The 12,381-nt window shown below is 42.8% G+C and overlaps 2 protein-coding genes across 6 annotated transcripts in view; one reads left to right on the top strand and one right to left on the bottom strand.

The window, feature by feature from the left end:
• Positions 1–5,935, bottom strand: part of SNAP47 (synaptosome associated protein 47) — a 24,346-nt gene extending 18,411 nt beyond the window's left edge. For 2 of the 4 annotated variants that reach the window (XM_072329705.1, XM_072329708.1), the window contains exons 1-2: positions 5,848–5,935; positions 241–775 (exon numbers count right to left, since the gene is read on the bottom strand). In XM_072329705.1, the coding sequence (XP_072185806.1) occupies positions 241–737 (497 nt within the window). In that variant the 5' untranslated portion in view covers positions 738–775; positions 5,848–5,935. Of the gene's footprint in view, positions 1–240; positions 808–4,385; positions 4,513–5,847 lie in introns of those variants that run through there. The other 2 variants (XM_072329706.1, XM_072329707.1) reach the window with 2 other exon arrangements.
• JMJD4 (jumonji domain containing 4) lies at positions 5,907–12,381 on the top strand. 2 transcript variants are annotated; one of them, XM_072329704.1, is made up of 7 exons: positions 5,907–6,038; positions 6,569–7,102; positions 7,947–8,112; positions 9,137–9,262; positions 9,801–10,068; positions 10,749–10,895; positions 11,887–12,381. In XM_072329704.1, the coding sequence occupies exons 2-7, from the start codon at positions 6,844–6,846 to the stop codon at positions 12,196–12,198; spliced, it is 1,278 nt and encodes a 425-aa protein (XP_072185805.1). In that variant the 5' UTR covers positions 5,907–6,038; positions 6,569–6,843; the 3' UTR covers positions 12,199–12,381. The 2 variants fall into 2 exon arrangements, with proteins under 2 accessions (XP_072185805.1, XP_072185803.1); XM_072329702.1 differs by lacking the exon at positions 5,907–6,038 and adding an exon at positions 6,162–6,309.

Below are 12,381 nucleotides of genomic sequence, written 5' to 3'. Positions count from 1 at the left end.
ACATACATGGAAATAACTTATCCAGGGAGAAGAAATGCTACACAGGAAGACAGAAATACAGAAGCAACATCAAGATGCTGCTCAACATATCAACAAGAACTAGACTGATGAGAGACCATCAGAGGCTTAAACTTTTACTGCAAATCAACACTTCAGTTTCCTAAAGACTTCTATGGCTCTCTTTTATGGCATACAATCCCACAACCACTACTTAGCTCAGAAGATGCTACAGTACCATACCTGTCTGCCACATCCATATCTCCTTCAATCTTGTTGAGTCCTCTCATGATGTTATCAAACTGCTCACCCTGGTAATGCAGCACTTTTGCTGTGTCCTCCAGTCGTTTCTGTGACCCAGTCAATAACCCAGTCAGTTCCTTTCCTTTTGTTGACTGCAAGGCTGCTGCTTCTGCTCCTGTGCCTTCACTTGACAGCAACTGCTCCCTCCAGAAGTGCTCAAGGATGTTGAACACTGCATTTCTGCTGGGCTGCAAAGAACTGAACCAGTGCTTGGTATTCTTCTCCAAGATGGTAAGAGAGCTAAAGATTAAATTTGACGATTCCTTCTTGATCTCACTGATACTAGAAAGATGGAAGTTGACCAAAATCTCCCCAGTCTTGTCAGCTGCAAATTTGATCGCAACAGGGGTCAGTGAGAGTCTGCCAGAGACCCATTGCTTGGTGGTGTCCAAGTAGTAAGAACAAGGCCAGCTATGGATATGGATGTCTTCGTTCATCAGCTCGCTGTTCAAATCCTCTTCCACAACAGCAACACCTTCAAAGCCAGAAAAATAAACTAGAATGAAACTGAAAAAAAAAGTATGTTTTATATGTTGCTAAGAATTCTCACATAACATTATAAACACTCAAATAATGAATCGTATCCACAGCTGGTTTCCAGTACGTCTGCTATATCCTTCTGAGTACTTACACAACGCAGATTTAGAAACTGCTGCAGATGGTTTACAACATTTGGAAGCCATTCCTAACTATTTCCTTCTAAGAAAATGAACAAAAAAAAACACCTCACCCTTTCTGAACAGGACTGCCAGTAATTTCATCTGCTCCTTAACAGCACTGCTTCCCCTTCTAAGAATGTTCTCACTATGCTTCAGCATGTGATTTACAACAGCATCGGCATCAAAAGAGCACTGCATTAACTCACTGGATATTGTTTGTAATTCTCCATGGAGGAGAACCTACCAGTAACAGGAACACAAAGTTCTCACCAACTTTGAGTCTTTCACATACTCCTTTTTCCTGGAAAGCTATCACGTAAGAAGTCTTCCCATTCCCCACCTCATCACCACATGGGACATAAAGAAAATCCAGAAAGTACCAACATGAGGCCATCAACACAAACCCATGACAGTCCTCCTCCCACTCTGAGCTACCAACACTCAGTTGACACGTTCCCAGATCAAATTATAAATACACTCAGATGAAAGAGATGCCATGGAGGTACGGGAAGATGTGCTGCTGGCCTAGCATGTGGAACCACTCAGTAGGTACGAGAGCAAGCAGCAGAAAAGGAAGAGGCTTAAAAGAGATAGGAGAACTGATAGCTCAGCTCAGAGCGAACTTACAACACCCAGGGCAATGGCAATTTCATTACACCTTTGACAGCCCATGTTTTCCTGGGAGCCTGTGATGCTACTTGATGATGCAAAGTTAATCCCATAAGGCTTGCTCACTAGGATCTCGAATCCCAGCAGACAAACACAGAGCTGACATGTTTTAAGGCCTGACCTGGTTAAAACAAAGCAATCTCAAGTTTGGAATGGTAAATTAAATGAAATATATCTGGATGTGCACCTCTTCCCAACTTCCCAAAGAGTCAGATAGTTTCTTGCAACATCTCCTTCACAGCGCTAGTTTCCATCGTGAGTATTAAAGACCAGTTATGTTCCATGACTTAATTCCTTATGAACAATCATTATGTAATGGTGATTTAATTACTCGTTTATTCATTCTTAGTCTTCTCAAAGTCTTGATTATAGCACAATTTATAGATTGGTGTATAGCATTATCACAAGGTGCTTGGGTGACACCATAAATAAAAAGCTAGAGCTCTACAAAACCCCTTGCCAGACTGACACTGTGTGTAATTTCTGTAAGCATAACTGACAACTACGCCAGTATGCATGCAAGAGCATAGAAGTTAAATTACTATTCAAATCACTGGCACTTGAAACTAAATCATATTACAGCTTTAATAAACAGGAATTACAACTTACAGAGGTTTAACTGCCTGGATTTGACACTAACTTTGGTTTCTGCAATTGGGTAAAACATTTTCAGAGATATTTTCTCCCTCATTGACATCACATATTCAAAGACTTGACATCATCACCCACTCAGCACGTTTGTAAGACAGCATAAACAGGCAGCATTCAGCTTCTCCGAGAAGTACTGGTAACAGTAATATGATAGCCAACAAAAAATAAACCAAAATAAACATCTCGTATTTCAGCCTCGAGCTTCTCGTGCCCTAAACATATTGCGAAGTTAAATGAAATTCAATGAAACAAACACACCAGCAGCCTCCCTACCTATCAAGGGTGTCATGCTTAGGACCAACCCCACCACCACTCCCCAGTTTCAAGAGCATGAAACTTGCTACTTTTGCCCTTTTCTGAATAATCCAACTACCAACACGCTGCCCACAACATTAAGCTCTCCCCCGATGCACTATTGTTTTAAAGAATAAATAAAAATAATAAAGGAATTGGGGCACTGAAAGATGATATACATTGCAGAGGATCACAGGAGGAAGCCGGAAGCAAAAAGGATGCTTCTTAGCCCTTGCTGCTGAGACAAGCACAGTAGAACAGAGTCAACTGGGAAACAACTCCTAGTCCCTGCTAACAGCAACAGCCATCTTCACATATAGTCACATATAGTCACAGCAAGGAGAAACAGTTAACAAGCACAGAGCTCTTTAAACTCGTGTAAAATCTCAGCATAAAGCCTGTTTTCACAGGCTGAGTCCTACAAACTACCACCAACGCCCAGTTAAAACAGCACATTCTCTGAAACCTGCTCATGACTAGTACAAATGTAAAGGCACACACAAGTCTTGCAGCTGTGCTATTCAAGTACATTTCTAAGCAATCTCTCAAGCTCCTTACCTTTATCTGTAGCCGCAGAAACCTCAGTTGGATTTTTGGGACCTGCTACATTTACATATCTGTCCATCTGTATGAAGAATGTTTTCCTTTTCTTCTTCAAAACCCAAGAGGGCAAGTGAAATAAAGCTACATGTATCCAACACAGAAGGTATGCTTACACCTGGATCTAGGAGTAAATGAGTTCTCTCAGACCAGGGGAAGAAACAAAGCTGTCACTTGACTGGTGTATATATACGTGTGCGTGCCTTGGGTCATATGACTTTTGACTCACCTGAGAGCTCAAAGGCTTTGCCTGACAGTCAGCTTCTTTTTGTGCCCGAGGCCAGAATCTCCAAACAAAAGCCTATTTGGTAATTAAGTCTATTGTTTCAGTACATTTTTCCACAACATAATCATGCTTTAACTAGCAGTGGCTCTGCACAACTTAGTCCATGTCCGTCACCCCCACCAACACCTCTCAGACAAGAAGAAAAATACAGGATAAATGAAAACGCACATGAGGAAAACCAAGGATTATTTTATTCAACAGTAAACAAAACAGATATCACGGTACACAGCATTGCTGCTGTCTAAAAGCATTCAACTATTGAGCTATTAATTTAACGCAAGACTTCAAGGCATTTAATTAAACCATATGGCAAATTTAAACAGCATCAAGCAAAAATAAAGATGTGTACAACCATCTGAAGTCAGATGGAAAAAGAAACATTATATATTTGCTTTACCTCTGACACTTGTATATTGAATGTTACACATCTCTGATGGGTACTAATCTGCAATTATATCTTCTGAGCTGCTAGAAATACTGCCATTCTTGTATTCTTGTAACTGTGCCCTCCTTGAACTAATATTAAGGAAATTTCTATTTGGCCATCTCATAAACCAACTCTCGATTGTCTTTGCAAGAGTTATACCCCTTAAAAAGCTCTTTTTCTATACAGTGGAAGAGGAGGAGCCAACTAAAATGAATTCACAATGAATTCTTTCGTGTTTTATGAACAAACAGAAGTTTGCCTACACTTTCGTACACCCGGCAGATAACCCAGGCAGTTTCTCCCATCAGCACATTACTCACATTCTGCTCCACCTCTGACACAGCAGCCCTTCACACTGAGTGCACCACTACACGCTGCAAGAACTAGGATCAGCAGCAGCAATGAGATGGGGATTATTTCCAACAGTGTCACAACGCTGCCTAAATTCTTTAGTTAATATACGAGTGGCAGCTGATTCTATAAAAAGGAGGTGACTCACCTTCTCTTGAGGTGCTGTGAGATCACTTAATGAAATGTAAGCATTACTAATTGCCCCAGGTGTGAGGAGATGCTGTATATGTACTGAGAAGATGCTGTCAGCTCACAAGCAGATCATCCCTTCTCAACGTGCCTACCTCAGAGCCTCCAGAACACAGTCACAGGTTCCTCTCATCCTGCTAATTAACTACAAAACACTTCTCCACATGTCTCTAATATACTTATACTTACTTTTTGTCCTCCATCATACAAGAGCTCCCTAAGATCCCTATCTTGGTTTACTTCCAAACCGTACCATCTCACAAATGATAAAATTTAACAGTTGTGTCAGCCCAACGACTCTTACTTTAAGAACATTTATAAGGACTGTCAATTACTGAGTCCTTTTTAATTAAAGGTTTAACGTGCTGCCCACACCAAGATTGTAACTTTGCCATTCCCCTAATGATGCTACAAGATACAGTGTCCTCTGAGGTGAACCACCCAGAAATACAACAGGTAAAGATTCACAGTAACTCTGTACTGTGAAATTCATCTCCCCTCTCTTCGAAAGACCCAACAGAGCCCTACTATAGGATGGCTCAAGGCTGAGGGGCTTCTCCATAGAATAACCCGAGTTGGAAAGGCTCCATGGATCACTGAGTCAAACTCCTGGCTCCACAGAGCAACACCCAAAATCAGATTGTACATCCAGTATAAAGCAGCTCTCCTGCACCTCATTAAATACATGCTGCCTCACTTCCCACATCAGCACCCTGCACCCATATTAGCGCTCATCAGCTTCCTCTTCAATCTTGACTCCGCCTTGACCCCCCATTTCAAAACACAGACAGAATTCCACTTCAAGAGACCCACTTCTTTTTCCTCTCAGGGTCATAAAACCATTAAGGTTAGAAAAGAATACTCCAGATCCTTCACAGCTTTGTTGCCCTGGGCCTCAGTGTCATTCTTGTAGTAAGGAGCCCCAAACTCCTCAGTTCCCTGCCCCAGTTCAGCACTGAGCCCTTCTTTCTCCTCACCTTTCCTCCCACAGCTTGCTCCCTTCTCCTATCCAACTGCCATCTTCAAGGCTCAATATTCTCTTCCTTACCCCCAAGCTGGACCTCCCCACACCCACAAAAATACACTTCCCTCCCTTTCTCACTCCTTTTCCTTCTCCTCACCCCAAATATAACACAAGCCACCTGCTGACCCAAAAACAACACAGCAGACGGGGAGGTCCCTTCATACCCAAGGCCTCATCTCCTACTGCAACTCTATGGCATCCCCTTCACCTCACTGCGACGTCATTTCTACCCTCACGTAAAGCAGGCCAGACCCCCACCCGGCTCCTCCATCTTCATCCACTCCGTCCGAACTGCCCTCCCTACACCGTTACCAACCAACCTCCTTCCAAACCCCGACTAAACACCTCCCTACCTCCCCCATCTCCCCCATCTCCCCCATCCCCGGCCCGCACCCACCTCACACAGCAGCGCAGACCGCAGAGACGCTTTGCGCGTGCTCCCGCCTCCCGTTTCTATTGGCCGAGCCGAGTATCGTTGCGCACCCCTTCTCCTGCTCCCCCCGATCTCTCTTGCCTGACGCTGAGGTTCCGGGAGGCGGTTGAGTGAATCCGTTCCTCCCTTCTCCTCTCGCCCCGCGGGGGCCGGGGGTGAGTAGAAGCCTCTCGGTATCCACTCCGCTCCCTCCGCTCCCATCTGCTGCGTGGACGGGCCGTGAGCCCAACGGGGGGATGAAGTGTGCGTCGGCCTATGGCGTCCGGGTGCTGCAGCGAGGGGGAAGGGGGGGGACTCAAAATGGCGGCGGCGTCTGTTCAACCGCGGTGAGGTGCCTTCAGAGCTCTCTCTCTTCTGGAGGCTTTCTCCGTGTTGTGGGCCCTGTCCTCTGTGCTCATCTACCTTCCTCTGTTTTATTAAACCTTTGTAGGTTGTTTGTGTGTGTGTGTTTTGATCGATGTTTTGTCGTATTTTACCTTTAGGAGCTTCCCCCCCCCCCCCCCCCCCCCCAACCCCCCATGAAGGCTCTGAGGAGGGTGAGCGATCCAAGAGATGTATCTTCTCATAAAGCAACCCCAGCACGAGTTATTTGCTCTATAAGCGCTCTGTATATGTGTGTGTGTGTGTTCCCAGTGCTTCATCAAGAAGAGAATTCACACTGACATCAGTATTTCTGCCCTTCTAGGCGACAGGGGAAGAGCAGCATCTCCACAGCAGCATCTCCACAGCGTGATACCTAGCTTTGTTACATTAAACATTACAAAGCATGGAAGATCCTATTTATCCCAGCACCGTGGATCCTATTTGTCCCTGCATAGTGCACAGCTTCCTTCTTTGCCTCTGAACGTTTCTGCTTTCCCATGAGTTGACACAGATTGAGAGAATCGAGGCATGTTTTAAAGCAAAGTTTTTCTACGCTGGCATCTGATCCGAGCTGCTTTGGAGGAGCATCCCGCCTGCATGGACAGGGCAACATTTGCCTGTTCCACCGCCTTTTTTCATGACTACAGCAGTTCATCTCAGGGCACGTTCTCCACAGGACACGTTGACTTCATTGATAAAATCGAATCCTTCACTTATTCGGATTTCTTTCGGGATTATTTGATTCCCAACCAGCCCTGTGTTTTCTCAGAAAAGTTCACTGATGGCTGGGGCAGCAGGAGGAACTGGGTGACTTGGGGTGGGAAGCCTGATTTCGATCATCTGCTGCAGGAGTTTGGTAAGTCATGGCATTTTTAATACCTCGTTGAAACGTACGCTAAATGAAACCAAACTTTGTCTAAAAATGGAACCACTGGACAAAACAAAGCGATTCTGCAAGCTTTGTTTTGAAGTTAATGCATCCATTTTCTATACTTCTTGTCTCACACAGGTTCTAACCTCGAATCAATATCCTTAATGAAATAACATAAGAAGTGTTATTTATAGAATCATAGAATCATTTAAGTTGGAAGGGGTCTTTAAAGGCCACCTAGTCCAACTCCCCTGCAATAAACAGGGATGCATGCAGGTTATTCAGCATGCTCATAGTCCTGCCCATAACCACACCAATTTGTATACCTGCCTGACTTCAACTGCAAGAGTAGCCCAACACTTAATGAATGGACAAAAGAAAGCATCATCTATTTACAGTGAAGAATCTCAGAGCAAGTCATTAGTCTGCAAGTTTCTGATATATTTAACGTGTATTGATTCTGAATTAATAGTACGGTTTATTAAGAAGAAACTGAAGATCACATTAAGTAAACATCTTGTGATATGAATTGTGTTTGCCTAGAACTGTGCTGTCAGGAGTGAGTTCAATGCAAGCAATTGTTGCTTTATGTATTTGGGCTGTACTTAGCATGACAGTGTCCAGGCCATAGAGGTTTCTACAGTGGATAAGGTTAAAGGAGTTCAATTTCAGCACCAAAGAAATCATTAAGGTTGGAAAGACCTGTAAGATCATCTAATCCAGCTGTCCACCAATCACCATTATTGCCCATTAAACCATGTCCCAAATTAGTTATTCTGTTCATCAGTTTTTTCTGTTCCCAGTTGAGTTCAAAGAGTTTGTATTTCAGGAGAGGCTCTAGTACCTGTGGCCAACTGTGATGTCAAGGAGTACAATTCTAACCCAAAAGAGCAGCTCCCCTTCAAGGAGTACATAAGTTACTGGAAAGAGTACATTAAAAATGGCTACCGTTCATCTCGAGGGTGCCTTTATCTAAAGGACTGGCACCTGAGCAGGTAAGAGAGCACTGTGAAAACCCCTGCATGCCACACACACAACAGCGAGCTGCTGTAGAGCCTTAACACTTGTCTTTTTACTGCTCACCTGTTCAATTGCTGACAGTACTGTTTGTTAGCACCTGGCCACTGAAATGACAGTCCTGTATTGCTCTGTTCTTGGGTACTGTCTACAGTGAGAGTCTTAAAGAGATCACTGTTTCCTGGAGAAGCTCACATTCTTGAGCGCTTGCCTTTCCATTTGTCTTTTTAATGAGCATAAGCCCTGCAGTAACTATGTGCCTGTACATTTGTCTTTTGCTGGCTACTTCTTAAAAAGAAGGGTATAACCCTTTAGTATCCATTTTCTTTTCTACTAACCTTCCCAGTCATTAAACCTCTTCAGCTTGTGTTTCCTTTTACCCCAGCCTGCTGCTTGTGAGATGCCTGCATTGTCTATGCTTGGCCAGGATTTTTATACCTTTTCACCTAAAACTTCCTCTTTAAATGTGTCCTGCTTGTAATCCAACTTCTTTGTTTTCAGTCCTGGTTTTCACTTTTGAATGTGCCTTTGACTTCTAATAGAAGAAATTAGTCAGTGTCTGCCTCCCCTTTTCACTTAAGACAGGTTAAGCTGTGGCTTGCTTCAGAAAATCTGCACGTGTAGCCTTGGTGGGAAAAGGGCAGCATGTTCTGTGGGAAGAGGCTTCCCTCGTAGCCCTCATATCCTCCATGTGTCATCTAGTTTGACAACTGGTCTTATAACCATCTCATCTAAAGAGGATGCGTTTACTAGGGTCTGTCTTTGTCATAATTAGAATTCTAAGCAGCTAACCTTCACAGCTTTCCTGAGAGGCAGAAAAGTACTATTGCACACATTTTAAAGGAAACTCAGAGGTGTAAATGAAATAAAAGAGAAGGAAACAAAGTACTGATGGCCTGTGAGAGACCTAATATGTCTCTGCTTCTAGATTTTGGGAATTTAGGTAGAAGGAACAGTGCTGCATTTTTCTAAGCCCTATATCCAATATGTTATCTTTTTAAGAGCTTTCCCAGAGCAAGATGTTTATACAACTCCTGTGTATTTCTCATCTGACTGGCTGAATGAATATTGGGATGCTATAGCTGTGGATGATTACCGGTTTGTCTACATGGGACCTAAAGGTTCATGGTAAGACAGTTTGGTTTCTGTCATCTTTACATACTCTACTTTTTTGTTTTTCTTTTCTAAGATTAATATTACAGGGCATCATCACACTGTATTTAATTATATAATATTATATATGTATATATATATATGTATATACACACACACACACACACACATATATATATATGTATATATATATATTATTGCAGAAGAATTGTAGAATGGCCTGGGTTGAAAAGGACCACAACACTCAAATGCTCATCTAGTTTCAACCCCCCTGCTATGTGCCACCAACCACCAGACCAGGCTGCCCAGAGCCACATCCAGCCTGGCCTTGAATGCCTGCAGGGATGGGGCATCAACAACCTCCTTGGACAACCTGTTCCAGTGTGTCACCACCCTCTGAGTGAAAAACTTCCTCCTCATATCTAACCTAAATCTCTCCTGTCTCTGTTTCCACATTAAAGGTTGACTTCTATGCATTTGATTCTTGCAGACATGAATTCACTGCAAAGATTTTAGGTACTGTCTTTATTTAAACCTCTGATTTCTCCCACAGGACTCCATTCCATGCCGACGTCTTCCGTTCCTATAGCTGGTCAGCTAATATATGTGGGAGAAAGAAATGGCTGCTCTACCCCCCAGGGCAGGAGGATTACCTGAAGGACTGTCATGGCAACTTGCCCTTCGATGTGACTGCACCTGGTCTTCAGGACAGGAGCGTTTACCCTCGCTACAACCAAAGCCAACCCCCTGTGGAAATCGTGCAGGAAGCAGGGGAGATAGTTTTCATCCCCAGTGGATGGCATCATCAGGTTTACAACCTGGTAAGATGATCGATACTTTGTAACACAGACCGATAATCAGGCTTGAATCACAGCAAACTTTAATTGCCACAGCATTTTGTGGGTGAACAAAGTCTGGGCTATGAAAAAATTTAGAGAGATTCATGGAAGAAAAGTCTTTCAGTGACTACTCAAGATGATGGCTAATAGCAACCTTGAATTCAGAATCTCTGTCATTGACTGATAGAAAATAGGAAAGTATAGACACAGAAGATGCTGTCTGCACCCTGTTTTCTTATGCACTTCTTATTAGGTACAATTAGTCACTGAGAAATAGGATATAATATATAATATAAATCTTGATTTCTAATTGTAAATTGCAGACTACTGGAAAATGCTAACAACACATTTGTCTTCATAAACCAAAAATAACAACCTTGTTCCCTACCTCCCCCACCACACCAACTCCAACTCCCACATCTTTGCCTCCATGAAAGGCTTGCTCAGCCAGAAGAGCTAGAAACATTTTCCAATTCACAGATGGAAACAAAATCTGATATTTTTCAGGGGTTCAAGAAAGCAACAGCCTTTCAGCACAGTGGTGGTATTGGTACCAAAGAAGCATTTCCCTTCTTGAGGGACATGATTTCATGTTTTGCAGCAGTGATGTTACAGCCATTCTCTCACATAGAGATCAGTAACTCCTTAAACTGTTTCCACAGGAGGATACCATTTCTATTAATCACAACTGGGTAAATGGCTGCAACGTAGCTATAATGTGGTGCTTCCTGCAGGATGAATTAGCAGCTGTCCAGAGAGAAATCAATGAATGGAAGGACCCTATGGATGACTGGCACCTACAGTGTCAGGTATCACAATATATTGCTGTCTGCCCGACTCTTCATAACAGGGTCAGATATTTGAGGGGTGCATTGCAACATCTTATTAGAACTCTGATACACATAATCTTTAATCTCATACCTGGAATTAGGATATGATTCCTAAGCAAATAGGGACTGGTGTGACAACTTCATTTCTTAGGAAACAAAATATTACTTCAGTATGATAGGGAAAGGCTTATGTCAGTGCATATTTGTTATGTCAAGGAGGTTAGGATGTTGTCTGAAAACTAATGCTTCAGCAGCTCTTCTTCAGCTATTATAGAATCATATGGCCTGGGTTGAAAAGGACCACAATGATCATCTAGTTTCAACCCCCCTGCTATGTGCAGGGTCGCCAACCACCAGACCAGGCTGTCCAGAGCCACATCTAGCCTGGCAAGGTTATCCTATCAAGGTTAGCATTGATGTGGTCAATCAGTGTAGTAATTAATGTCCCCTTTCAAAAATACAAATGCTTTTCCATTTAAAGAACAGGAATTAGAAGACTCTTACACAGGGGAATTGGTTTCAATATCATTTATGCTACAACAGCAAATCTAAATCAAGCAAAATTAAGGTCAAAGTGGTAGAAAACTTCTGTGTCTCCAGTTATGTTGCTTTCAGAAGGCATAATTAATGAGCATTGTTGTATCTGGTATGTTCCCAACATCTTAAGTGTGAAGCAGGTGTAAAATTTACTTGCAGAATAAATGCTGCTAGATGGATGCCTTCCAAAAATAGTTTATAAAAACACAGCCATTTAGTAGCTCGTAGGAGCAGTATGTTGTTTTGGGGGATAGCAAAGTTTCAAGTCAGGTAAAGAATTTCATTGCCATCATGGAAATGCAACAAATAATGAGCTATTAAACATGGTTACTTACAGTTCTGGGTAGTTACTAGCTTGATAAAATCAGTCCCTGTAATTCTTAGTGTACATGAAAGAGTTTCTTCCATTTCAGTACTGTTTTTTTCCCCATAGTTGATCATGAAATCTTGCACCGGTATAGACTACAAGGAGTTCTACAATTTCCTCAAAGTTATTGCAGAGAACAGGATTTCCATCTTGGAAAATGGCCTCGATGATGAAGCTTCGGCAAAGAACACTCCAAAAGCTGCCATTTCCACCTTGGGTATGCTCCACGCAGTGTTTGATTTAAAGAGGACTGTGAAGGTGTTAACATCTTTGAGTGCTAATGAGGATTTCAAGAAGCTGGACCTGACGTCGCTTTCTCCACCTCCGGAGGCATTGCTCCACCACTTGAAAGCAGCAATAGACACAGCACTCCTCTAACTTCCTACCTGTTCTCTTACTTGTAAAATGAACCTTCTGTAAATTGGGTGTTTGTAGAAGAATGACTCCTCCCTGTTTAACAGCTGTTGCAATTCAAGTAGAAAGAGCCTTCCTATAGAGCAGGGAGAGAGTATATTCCTATGATGACTGAGTAGTTTTTCAATTGACAGCATTTGAGTATCT

This window comes from Excalfactoria chinensis, chromosome 2 (genome assembly GCF_039878825.1).
Source record: "Excalfactoria chinensis isolate bCotChi1 chromosome 2, bCotChi1.hap2, whole genome shotgun sequence".
Classification (NCBI taxonomy): domain Eukaryota; kingdom Metazoa; phylum Chordata; class Aves; order Galliformes; family Phasianidae; genus Excalfactoria; species Excalfactoria chinensis.
The sequence above is the reverse complement of the archived record's forward strand: the minus strand, read 5'-3'. Positions and strand labels throughout refer to the sequence as shown.

What these genes read in the sequence shown, in the direction of transcription:
- JMJD4 (XM_072329704.1), top strand. Translation starts at nt 6,844, where the DNA reads ATGGACAGGGCAACATTTGCCTGTTCCACCGCCTTTTTTCATGACTAC. An exon ending in ATCATCAGGTTTACAACCTG is followed by an intron (nt 10,069 to 10,748) that starts GTAAGATGATCG and finishes CTGTTTCCACAG; the next exon opens with GAGGATACCATTTCTATTAA. An exon ending in ACTGGCACCTACAGTGTCAG is followed by an intron (nt 10,896 to 11,886) that starts GTATCACAATAT and finishes TTTTCCCCATAG; the next exon opens with TTGATCATGAAATCTTGCAC.